The 12,500-nt window shown below is 45.2% G+C and overlaps 1 protein-coding gene across 12 annotated transcripts in view; it reads left to right on the top strand.

The window, feature by feature from the left end:
• LOC108274785 (A kinase (PRKA) anchor protein 9) overlaps nucleotides 1–12,500 on the top strand; it is a 90,992-nt gene that overhangs the window by 37,378 nt on the left and 41,114 nt on the right. For 10 of the 12 annotated variants that reach the window (XR_008397896.1, XM_053686023.1, XM_053686026.1 and 7 more), the window contains 6 exons: nucleotides 460–624; nucleotides 748–855; nucleotides 1,543–1,658; nucleotides 2,049–2,131; nucleotides 4,130–4,314; nucleotides 7,370–7,532. Coding sequence is in view for 11 of the 12 variants with exons in the window: in XM_053686023.1 (XP_053541998.1) it covers nucleotides 460–624; nucleotides 748–855; nucleotides 1,543–1,658; nucleotides 2,049–2,131; nucleotides 4,130–4,314; nucleotides 7,370–7,532 (820 nt within the window). In the remaining variant the exon portion in view is untranslated. The remainder of the gene's footprint in view (nucleotides 1–459; nucleotides 625–747; nucleotides 856–1,542; nucleotides 1,659–2,048; nucleotides 2,132–4,129; nucleotides 4,315–7,369; nucleotides 7,533–12,500) is intronic. The other 2 variants (XM_053686024.1, XM_053686031.1) reach the window with 2 other exon arrangements.

Raw genomic sequence — 12,500 nt, forward strand, 5'->3', positions numbered from 1 at the left:
ACGGTATACACGGTGATAAACGAGGCAGTGTGAGATACAGTATACACACGGTGATAAAGGAGGCAGTGTGAGATACAGTATACACACGGTGATAAAGGAGGCAGTGTGAGATACAGTATACACACGGTGAGAAAGGAGGCAGTGTGAGATACAGTATACACACGGTGAGAAAGGAGGCAGTGTGAGATACAGTATACACACGGTGAGAAAGGAGGCAGTGTGAGATACAGTATACACGGTGATAAACGAGGCAGTGTGAGATACAGTATACACGGTGATAAACGAGGCAGTGTGAGATACAGTACACACACGGTGAGAAAGGAGGCAGTGTGAGTGAACCAGGGTCTGTAAGGATGAGCGAGTACTTTATGCCAGCAGAAAGGTCAGGTGTGGTTAATAAGGCTGAGTAATGCCATGAAAGGATGTTTATAGTGTTTTTTCTGCTGTTTGATCTTGCAGGTGATCGTGCAGATGTCGGTGGACTTTGCCAAGCAGAGCGAGATGAGTCGCATCAGCATGCAGCACCACAGAGAGCGACAGCAGGACGAACTCAGTGAGGAGACACAGGTACACACTCTGTCCACACAGATGAGGATGAATGAATTTAATGGAGACTATCTGCAGGTAAGCAGGACTACATGGGGTGAAATGGAGTTAAATTAGGCTGAAGTACTTCTCCAGAGTCCCAGAAACATTGAGCAGCGTTATCCCTTTTTATCATTGCGTGTATTGTGTGTGTCTGACCAGGAGGGGGCGGAGCCTGAACAAGTGATTCACAAAGAGGAAGAGAAAGGGAGAGGAGGAATGGAGCGATTATATCCCAGCATGCAGTGCAGTAACACCCAGACAGAAATGGTAACCCAATATAATTATGGGTCCAAGCACCGGAACCCTGTTGTGTCGTCTTCTTCTCTTCCTTCTTCTTCTTCCCTAAAATGAATTATAGCCGTAAGTCTTAGTCATAGTCTTCCCACCTGCTACTCAGATAAGCCTGGTGGTGGCGCTATAATGCAGCATTTTGGGTTTGTAGTCCATATCTTCTATATCAAGTGTCCTACAGTGTTCTTTTCCTTCCATATTCCTTACAGGAAGAGACATGGGTGTGTACTTGTTGGACTATTGAGCTAATTTGCATAATATGTTAAACATGTATTTATTACACAGCATCTGCCAAACTGTTCAATTAATATTGAACAATGTAATTTAGTTAATTTTAACTAAATGACAGATATTGTAGTCTAAAGTCCCAGCTTTTATAAACTTTAATGTCCCTCTCATATCATTGTGTCGGCTACTTCTCTCTCTCTGTATACTTAAAGGTGGAGTGTGTCTCCACAGGTGAACCTGTTGCTATGGCAGTACTCTCTCTCTGCGTGTGTGTGTGTGTGTGTGTGTGTGTGTGTGTTTGTTTGATTATGTGTTGCACGCACACACTCTGGTCTGTGTTTGAATGAGCTGCTGTGCATTGTTTGTTGTTTAGCATTAGTTTTAGTAAACATGCTCAGCTTCCTGTCTGTGTTTTCTTTCCTGCTTGTCCGTCAGCTGCAGAGAAGTGGAGAAGGGGATGAGGACAAGGGTGAAGAGCGAGAGAGGAAGAAGCAGGACGAGCAGTGTGAGGAGGAGGAAGTGACGGTGACATCAGCACACACGGAGGAAAGGTGAGGAGTTTATGAACAGTGTGTATTACATCAACTACTTTAATAAAACTGTAATGATACTGAGGATTTTGATTATTTCTGTGTGGTATTTTACAGACTGAATTGTATTTGAGCCACACCCCCTGAACTCTACCTACATGTAAATCATAATACATACTGGTTTACCTATCAGTTTTAGTGCACCCATAACAGCCACAGTATCAGCAACTACAGTTCCTTCAGTAGTACTGAAACTACAACAACCACATCAAACAATCGCTTCAGTAGCAGCAACAACTATACCAACAATCGCTTGAAAACCTTGCAGAAACCACACCAATATTCATAGCAACCCTCACTGAACTACAGCAAGAACTGCACTACATCTACAACTGTCTGTCTTTCTAACAGATTGTATCAGGTGTTAATGGACATGTTGAAGATGGCTACATTAATAGAGGAGACCATCAGAGACCAGCCCATCACACCCCCAGGTGAGCATAGTGTTCACTGTATTTAGCGTTGTTATATGTATTGCTCAAACTTGGCTAATACTGGCTAGTTAAGAATAGATCTTGGGTTTGTTTTTTTTGCTGCATAGATATTACTGTTTTGGCTAATCGCCAACATTGTAGTGGTAGCTCAGTGGATAAGAATGGACTTCTGACCAGAAGGTCATGAGTTCAAATTCCAGCACCACCAAGCTACTACCGCTGGGCCCGTGAGCAAGCTTCTTTACCCTCAGCTGCTCAGTTGTATAAAAGAGATATAAGTTGTTCTGGATCAGGGCGTCTGCCAAATGCTGTGAATGTAATGTAGCTAATTGCACAGAACTAATATTGACTAAAAAGCATTGTAGCTAGTAGATAATTCAAGTGTACTTAGTAGCTAATATTAGTTAGTACTATTGTGACTCCTAACTAATACAGTGAGGGAAAAAAGTATTTGATCCCCTGCTGATTTTGTATGTTTGCCCACTGACAAAGAAATGATCAGTCTATCATTTTAATGGTAGATTTATTTAATCAATCTGATTGATTGATTGCTTCAGTGGACAGGCGTCTTTTATACAGGTCACAAACTGAGATTAGGAGCACTCCTTTTAAGAGTGTGCTGCTAATCTCAGCTCGTCACCTGTATAAAAGACACCTGGGAGCCAGAAATCTTTCTGATTGAGAGGGGGTCAAATACTTATTTCCCTCATTAACATGCAAAACAATTTTTAACATGCGTTTTTCTGGATTTTCTTGTTGTTATTCTGTCTCTCACTGTTCAATTAAACCTACCATTAAAATTATAGACTGATCATTTCTTTGTCAGTGGGCAAACGTACAAAATCAGCAGGGGATCAAATACTTTTTCACTGTATCTTTTAAATGGTAAGTAATAGTTAACAAACCTTGTTTTGGCTAATAATTAAGAGCTAATTGAGTTTTATTTTCTAATGCTGAACTTCACTGTAATTACACTTATTGCATGTTAGCATTGATGCTAATGTAAGTTCCACCATTCTGAGAAATGTTGAAATGCTATGGAAAGTTTTCTCTTCTTAACTGAACATTAGCAGCTATGTGGCTAACGCTGTATTAACACTTTCACTACACATGCACACAGACATCAGTGAAGTTTACCTCAGTGTTTACTCTCCTCACACACACCCACACACACCTACCAGTGAAGTTTACCTCAGTGTGATGTCACTCCACAGTGTTAGCTGTGTGTCCTGTCAGACTGGTTTATGTCTCACATTCATGTGATTAGGATGCTGTGTTTAACACACACACACACACACACACACACACAGAGGCATGTTCTCTGTGAGTCTAAATAAAAAATGCACACTTTATACTTCAATAAACTAAAACTGGCTAATGGCTGTGGTTGTTGTGGCTAATAGCTAATAATTATTTTTAAAAATATTGCAGTACACCTCAGAGAAGCAAAATTCGTCTTGCCAGTATTTTTTGTGTCGAGTTATTCAAGTCAATGAAATTCTGTCTCATGGTAACTAGCCACCTTAAACTGTTGTAGCTAATAGCTAAACTGGATATCTAAGAAAGCTGTTGAACTTGCTTGCCAAGTCAGTACTCAGTCTTAGCGAATTTGGGTAGCTACAATATTGGGTTAGCAGATAATAATTGTAAATGCAGGATAGCTAAGAAAGTTGGTGATAGCTAAACTGGCTAGCTCAGATACTTGATAATAGGTAATATCTAATCACTAAATAAGACAGTAAAAAGATTAGCTATTTTTTGGCTAGCTAAGACAGTTCATGGGTCTTTGTGAGCTAGGACTGATCTGGATAATAAATCACCACCGTGTTACTGGTTAGCTAAGACTGTTGTAGCTAACAGCTAATATCTTTGAGTAACAGCTAATAGCCAATTATTAATTATAGCGAATACTATTAGCATATTTTAATTCACATTTATAAAATAAATAAATATTAGATCTAGTAGTCCATTATTAAATATATCTTTTTTTTTTAACAGCAGGCATGCCTGAGATGGACACCTCGAGCCCGTTGTCGGGGGCAACAGACACTGACGAGGGGCTGGACATGTCGCAGGAGGCGGGGCTTGCTGTGGAGGGGGTGGGGTCTGTGTGGAGTGTGAGCTCCAGGCTGCAGAAGGTGGTGGAGAAGCTGGTCATCACTCTGACTGAGACACAAACACGGGTACGGAAATCACACAGGGACAAAACGCTGACGTTCTGACTCCTCCCACTGGCATCACAGAAGCATGATGAGCCAATCAGAGAGCAGGATTATTTACTGAATTACTGATTTGTTCAGAAACAATCAAATGATTCCTCTGAATGTATCCATGATGACAGTGGGAGGAGTCAGTTCCATCTGCCAATAGGTATAAAGCCCTGTGTCCGTGTGTGTGTGTGTGTGTGTGTGTGTGTGTGTGTGTGTGTGTGTGTGTGTGTGTGTGTGTGTGTGTGTGTGTGTGGCGCCGTGTGGAACCTTTTGGGCAGTATGCAGTGGATGTTGTTTCGAGATATGCAAAGCCTTGTCTCACTCTCTACCTGTCTCACTCTCTACCTGTCTGTCTCTCTCAAGATTGTAAAAAACTGTGTCAGTCTTCTCTGAATATCTCTTCACTTTTCACTTCAGTAGTTTAAACTGACAGGTGTGTGTGTGTGTGTGTGTGTGTGTGTGTGTGAGAGAGAGAGAGAGAGAGAGAGACAGACAGACAGTAATGAGTGAGTGGATGAAGTGGGTTTGACCCCCGAAAACTTCAAAGTGAAAATACTTTGGAGCCTGAATCCAGTCTGACGAGCTGCTGTGTGTGTGTGTGTGTGTGTGTGTGTGTGTGTGTGTGTGTGTGTGTGTGTGTGTGTGTGTTTGCAAATGGACACACCCACATTCCCTCAGGCGTGTAAGCCCTGCCCTGTGTGATGTATGACCTGTGCACACGTAGAAACACAAACCAGGAAGTGTACACGGCTCTCTGAGCTGCTGTGTTACCAGCTCCGCTTCTTTTCTACTTCGTCTGTGTGTTTAGTGTGTGTGTTTCGTGTGTGTGTTTAGTGTGTGTGTTTCGTGTGTGTGTTTAGTGTGTGTGTTTCGTGTGAGTGAGTGTGTGCGCACGCGTATGCATGAGAGGTTAATGAGGGACTACACTCTCCCAGCGGAGCGGAGCGTTGCCACGGAGGCAGTGGGAGTGTTGTTAATGAGTGAAAGACAGAGAGAGAAAATACTGAAACACGACCTGCACTGGACTACTGAAGGATTGACCTCACCTGGACTAAAGAACTCGTGACAGAAAGAGAACAAGAAAGGAAGGAGGGATTGAGAGAAGAAAAGAATGATCAAGAAGGGGCATCTAATGAAACACAAACTTGAACTGGATTATTGAAGAGTCGAATTTTAACTGGAGCAGAGAACGAACGAGTGAACGAGTGAAAGAAAGAGATGGAGGGGGGGATAGAAGGAAGAAATGAGAGAGAAGCAGAATAAGAGAACGAGGAGGAGTGGGAGAGAAAGAAGAGAGAGGGAAAACAGAGAAACGAGAAGAGATAGGTAGACTGAGAAGTTATGATATAACTCGACCTCTGATTTAATTTAACTGAGTAACTGGATGTGTGTGTGTTTACCTTAACCGTGGTGACGGTTGCTTAGCGGTACGATGCTCCGTCACACACACACTCCACTCTGTGTGTCACTGATACCTACCTCCATGCTCTGACAGACAGACAAGTAAACCGGTAGACAGACAGACAGACACTCAGACAGGATGGAGTCGTACTGGCCGTACTGCAGCTCGCGGGAGTTGGATGTGGTTTGGGGGGATGGGGCGGACATGTACGAGGTGGAATCCCGTGTCCCCCTGCCACGCCCCTTCCCTCTGACCGTCTGTCTGAATGAGAAAAACGCTGTGGTTGTCAAGACACACATCACACACCTGAAGCGGCACACACACGGACACCTGCTGCGCATCGTCACTAAGATCTCCCTCCCAACACCGCCATACAGTGTGAGTACTGAGAGTGAGACAGGTGATGGGCAGACACATGGGAATATAGTGCACATCATCATACAGTGTGAGTACTGAGAGTGAGACAGGTGATGGGCAGACACATGGGAATATAGTGACATCATCATACAGTGTGAGTACTGAGAGTGAGACAGGTGATGGGCAGACACATGGGAATATAGTGCACATCATACAGTGTGAGTACTGAGAGTGAGACAGGTGATGGTGAGAGGTGATGGTGAGACATGGAATATAGTGCACATCATCATCCAGTGTCAGTACTGAGGGTGAGACAGGTGATGGTGAGACAGTTTATGTATGTAGTGTATTTAACAGTAGTGTGCAGGACAGCAGATGGGGAGAACATCCTTTACCTGCTGGTTCTGGACAGCTTTGAGAAGAAATGAGATTTATTTTCCATTTTTAAGGTAATAATGAACCTTTCTCCGTGTTGTTTCTCTAGTAGCGTTATGTCATGAGTTTAACTGAAAGAAACCAGAGGAAATGTTTAGGAATGTATCATTATTACTTATTTAAATCATCAGGAGGATGATGGAATGTAAAGGGTTGAGTCATGGCTCAAGGATCATACAGGATCGGATCTTTACCTTTTTATTTATTTAAGATGTATCAGTTAATATGAATACAGTAAACACCTGCCACTCAGGTGGGGATGGAGGGAGAGACGGGTCGAGTGAGAGTTTATAACACCATGTCGTGTGAGTATTGAGAGTGAGACAGGTAAAGGGGAGACAGGTGAGGATCGAGACGTACGGCATAAATATTGAGAGAGGCTATCAGTTTACACATACAATATCAGCTGTAGCAAAGGTCATGCTGGTCTAATCAACACTGTGTGTGTGTGAGTGTGTGTGAGAGAGACACTGAGACAGGAGCTTGTAAGGTTTTACAGCAGGAGTGTAATCAAAGTCTCATGGAACAGGTTAAGTGTTTATGGTAGTCACCACCTTCCCTCACCTTTCTGTGTGTGTGCGTGTGTGTGTGTGTGTGTGTGTGTGTGTGTGTGTGTGTGTGTGCGTGCGGGCGTGTGTGTGCGTGCACGCTCTCGGTGTAATTACATAATTGAATTCCCTTATAGATGATTACCAACAGTTCACGTAAACTGATTTGAACTGTAAAAACAGTTCTCACACAATGTTAATCTGTCTGTCTCTCTCTCCTTATCTGTCTTTCTGCCTGTCTGTCTCTCTCCTTATCTATCTCTCTGCCTGTCTGTCTCTCTCTCAGTTGGAGCATGCTCGGTTAACTCAGACGGAGTTGATGAAGGAGAAGTTCAGTCATGACCAGCAAATCACCGACTTACTGATCAGACAGGAGGAGCTTCAGCAAAGACTAGAGGAGGAGAGAGCAGCTCGAGAGAAGCTCACACAGCAACTCCATCATGCTGAAGGTGTGTGTGTGTGTTTATGGTTTGCCTTCAGTCATGTGCACTTAGAGATAATCCATATTGCGTTCAGTAAATATTTGCCGTGTGTGTGATCTCACAGGTTAAATATAATTATAAGTTGTGTGTGAACACACCACATAGTTTGGACATGAGTTAGCACCGCACATAGAGAGTGTGTGACGTGTCATGTTATAATAATAGTGTGTATGATGTGTACTAATAAACACTGAGTGATGGAGCTAAAATACCAGCAGCAAAATAACCTCAAAAGTGTACAGTGTGGGTGTACGTTGTGGGTGTACAGTACCGGTGTACAGTGCAGGTGTACAGTACCAGTGTACGGTGCAGGTGTACGTTGTGGGTGTACAATGCGGGTGTACAGTACCGATGTACAGTGGGGGTGTACGTTGTGGGTGTACGTTGTGGGTGTACAACGCGGGTGTACAGTACCGGTGTACGTTGTGGGTGTACAATGCGGGTGTACAGTACCGGTGTACAGTGGGGGTGTACGTTGTGGGTGTACAATGCGGGTGTACAGTACCAGTGTACAGTGGGGGTGTACGTTGTGGGTGTAGAGTACCGGTGTACAGTGGGGGTGTACCTTATGGGTGTACGATGTGGGTGTACAATGCGGGTGTACAGTACCAGTGTACGGTGCAGGTGTACGTTGTGGGTGTACAATGCGGGTGTACAGTACCGGTGTACGGTGCAGGTGTTCAGTACCAGTGTACAGTATGTGTGTACGGTGCAGGTGTACAGTGTGGGTGTACGGTACCGGTGTACAGTGTGGGTGTACGGTACCGGTGTACAGTGTGGGTGTACGGTGCAGGTGTACAGTGTGGGTGTACGGTGCAGGTGTACGGTAGCGGTGTACGGTGCGGGTGTATGGTGCAGGTGTACAGTGCGGGTGTACGGTGCAGGTGTACAGTACCGGTGTACGGTGCAGGTGTACGTTGTGGGTGTACAATGCGGGTGTACAGTACCAGTGTACGGTGCTGGTGTATAGTACCGGTGTACAGTGTGGGTGTACGGTGCAGGTGTACAGTGTGGGTGTACGGTACCGGTGTACAGTGTGGGTGTACGGTGCAGGTGTACGGTGCGGGTGTACAGTGTGAGTGTACGGTGCGGGTGTATGGTACCGGTGTACGGTGCAGGTGTACAGTGCGGGTGTACAGTGTGGGTGTACGGTGCAGGTGTACGGTGCAGGTGTACGGTGCAGGTGTACAGTGTGGGTGTACGGTACCGGTGTACGGTGTGGGTGTACAGTGTGGGTTTACGGTACCGGTGTACGGTGCGGTTGTACGTTGGGGGTGTACGGTGCGGGTGTACGGTGCGGTTGTACGTTGGGGCTGTACGGTGGGGGTGTACGGTGCGGGTGTACAGTGTGGGTGTACAGTGTGGGTGTACGGTGCGGTTGTACGTTGTGGGTGTACGGTGCTGGTGTACGGTGCGGTTGTACGTTGGGGCTGTACAGTGCGGGTGTACCGTGGGGGTGTACGGTGCGGTTGTACGGTGGAGGTGTACGGTGGAGGTGTACAGTGTGGGTGTACGGTGTGGGTGTACGGTGCGGTTGTACGTTGGGGGTGTACGGTGCTGGTGTACGGTGCGGTTGTACGTTGGGGCTGTACAGTGCGGGTGTACCGTGGGGGTGTACGGTGCGGTTGTACGGTGGAGGTGTACGGTGGAGGTGTACGGTACCGGTGTACGGTGGGGGTGTACGGTGCGGGTGTACGGTGCGGGTGTACAGTGTGGGTGTACGGTACCGGTGTACGGTACCGGTGTACGGTGCGGGTGTACAGTGCGGTTGTACAGTGTGGGTGTACGGTACCGGTGTACGGTGCGGGTGTACGGTGCGGGTGTACAGTACCGGTGTACGGTGTGGGTGTACGGTGCGGGTGTACAGTACCGGTGTACGGTGTGGGTGTACGGTGCGGGTGTACGGTGCAGGTGTACAGTGCGGTTGTACAGTGTGGGTGTACGGTACCGGTGTACGGTGCGGGTGTACAGTGTGGGTGTACGGTGCGGGTGTACAGTACCGGTGTACGGTGTGGGTGTACGGTGTGGGTGTACGGTGCGGGTGTACAGTACCGGTGTACGGTGTGGGTGTACGGTGCGGGTGTACGGTGCAGGTGTACAGTACCGGTGGCACAAGTGTTTCACTGCTTCATTTTTCACTTGTATAACACGCTGTAAACCTTATTTGCAGTAAACTCTCTTTCAGAAATGTCCACACACCTCATGTTACTGCACATGCCCTGTGTTAGTCCGTTAGGGAATCTAATCTAATCTAATGGGTTAAAAGTTTACATGCACTTAATTAGTATTTGGTGTCTTTGCCTTGTGTCTTTGACAAACGCTTAGTGTAGCCTTCCACAAGCTTCACACAGTACGTTACTGGAGTTTGTGCTTGTTCCTCCTGAAAAAACCTGGAGGTCATGTTTGTGGTCTTCCTTTTTCAGCTTAATCCACAATGTTCCTTACTCATGATGTCAGCTGTTTTCTGAAGTGCACCAGTCCCTTTTCCAGCTAAACCACGCCCACAACGCGATGCTGCCACCACCATGCTTCAGTTAGGATGCTTTTTTTTGGACTAAAAGCCTCGCCCCTTTTCCTCTGTACATAACGCTGATCATTATAACCAAGCAGAGAAAACTCTTCCAAAAGGCTTTAAAAAACTTCAGCATGGCTTTTTTATGCATGAACGCCTCAGAGGCCACGGCGGTCCAGGACCATGTTTGGTACCTGATGCCTCCAGCTCCTTCAACAGTTCTGGGGTTGTCCTGGAGTTTATTTAAACCTTTCCGACCAAAGTTCTTTCATTCTCGGGAGTTCATATGTGCCTCCTTTCCTTACAAAGTACGGAGATATTTATGTTGAATGTGTAAATCTTTAACTCTGTAATATTTAGTCGTATGTGCTTGTTTTTATGCACGTCGTATGGTTTTAAAGTATGACTTGAGGAAGGTGTGGAATTGAGGCTGATACATGGAGCAGGGTGTAGTGTTAGAAGAGCGTAAGCGTTTTGGTTATCCTCTACCTGTATTCACTCTGTTTCTGCATTCTTAATGTTAATAATGACTGTTGTTCTCCATCTTGTGCTTCCATTAGTCTGTATGATTATTGTAGATTAGTCTGTTTCTAAGACTCCCTGTGTTTAGGTCTCCTGATAAACCACCTGAGGTCAGGTACATATCTTTTTATAGCAGTCTCTTTGACCCAGTATGACCAGCCCCTCCCATGCCTACACAGTCTGACCCATTCCTACACAGTACAGTATTTTTTGAGGGTTCTGCTCGGTGGTTCAGTTTGGTGAGATACTTTACTGGGTCTGTGTAGAGCAGATGTCGAGTCCTGAGATAAACAGCGGTGTGTGTGTTACAGGAGTCATTAATAAAAGCAGTGCCAGGAGTTTCATCCTCTGACCTCCGTAAGCAACTCCTTTTGTGTCTATTATGCATTCTGCTGCACAGTTAATCTGATCCACAGACCACAGGGTGTGTCTACAGGTGTGTGTGTGTTTAAATAAGGGAGAGTCATTTTATTTCAGCCAATATTCACTTTGTACTGAGATCTCACTGCCTGTGTCCCTGATTATAACAGTGATTACTGTGAGTATAATACACATACAGCAACTCTTCTACTGGATGCCATGTTGTGTGTGTGTGTGTGTGTGTGTGTGTGTGTGTGTGTGTGTGTGTGTGTGTGTGTGTGTACGAGAGAAGAGTGCAGGCAGTGACCTGTAACAGATTGGACTTACAGTATAATGGTTCATTCACATTTGCCACAAAAGCCTCACTAAACAAACTGCCTCTGACATGGTGTGTGTGTGTGTGTGTGTGTGTGTGTGTGTGTGTGTGTGTGTGTGTGTGTGTGTGAGACCTGTAAAAAGCATTTGTTTATTATATATCTGCAGGATCACTGCTGAATATGCAAACAGATTGACTGGGACGCAGATATGAATAATACGAATGGAAGAAGAATGACCGGATAAATGATGTTGAAGTGAATGAATGGATAGCGGGATGAGTGAGTGTATGGATGAAGGGGCGAGTGTATGGATGAAGGGGCGAGTGAATGGATTCAGTTCAGTTCAATGTTATGTTTACAGCGTGTTTAGCAGTGGACATTGTCCCAGAGCAGCGGTACAGAAATATATACACTCAGGATATAGATGTTAAATGTATGAATTTATCTCTAATGAGCAGCCAGAGGAGACGGTGGTGAGAAAAACTCCCTGAGACGATATGAGGAAGAAACCTCGAGAGGAACCGGACTCAGAAGGAACCCGTCCTCATCTGGGTGACCCCGGATAGTGCGATTATAAATACCTGCTGTGAGGGCCAGAGTTGGGGGATTGCTATCTCCGCCTGAGACATCTAGACTTTCCCCTACAGAAACTACACTGCTCGCAGTCTCACTAACCCTCTCTAGAGTCTGGATGCGCAGCTCTAATACTGCAACCTTCTCCGTCAGAGAGATAACTCATATACACTTAACACTTAAAATAAAGCGATTACTACCGACGGAGGAAGAATGACTAAACATCCTGCACTCAACACACTGACCAAGCTGAACGTCTGCCATGTTTAGTGTTTAACGCACCTTAGTCCAAGATTAGTTGATTTTATTTAGACGGATCCGACGTGGATGGACTCCACTTGCTGTCTTTAGTCGAAAAACAAAAGCGTTCTTCGAAAAATGAAAATGCGGCAGAAGGGAGAGTGAAACTACAAGTAATGAGAATGATAGCATGAAATTATTAATGAAAAAGAAAGGAACAGTATAATTTAAACACAGACACAAGCAACAAGCTCCTGGCAAACAATTCGAAAACAGGAACTACATCACAGGAAGTGACGATCAGAATCAGAGCAATCAGTTGTGTGTAGTCAAGGATGAGTGGATAAGTGGAGTGATGGATGGTTAAAAGTAGAGTGATGAATGGATAAGTGGAGTGATAGCCGGATGACA

This window comes from Ictalurus punctatus, chromosome 14, assembly GCF_001660625.3.
Source record: "Ictalurus punctatus breed USDA103 chromosome 14, Coco_2.0, whole genome shotgun sequence".
NCBI classification, from domain to species: Eukaryota; Metazoa; Chordata; class Actinopteri; order Siluriformes; family Ictaluridae; genus Ictalurus; species Ictalurus punctatus.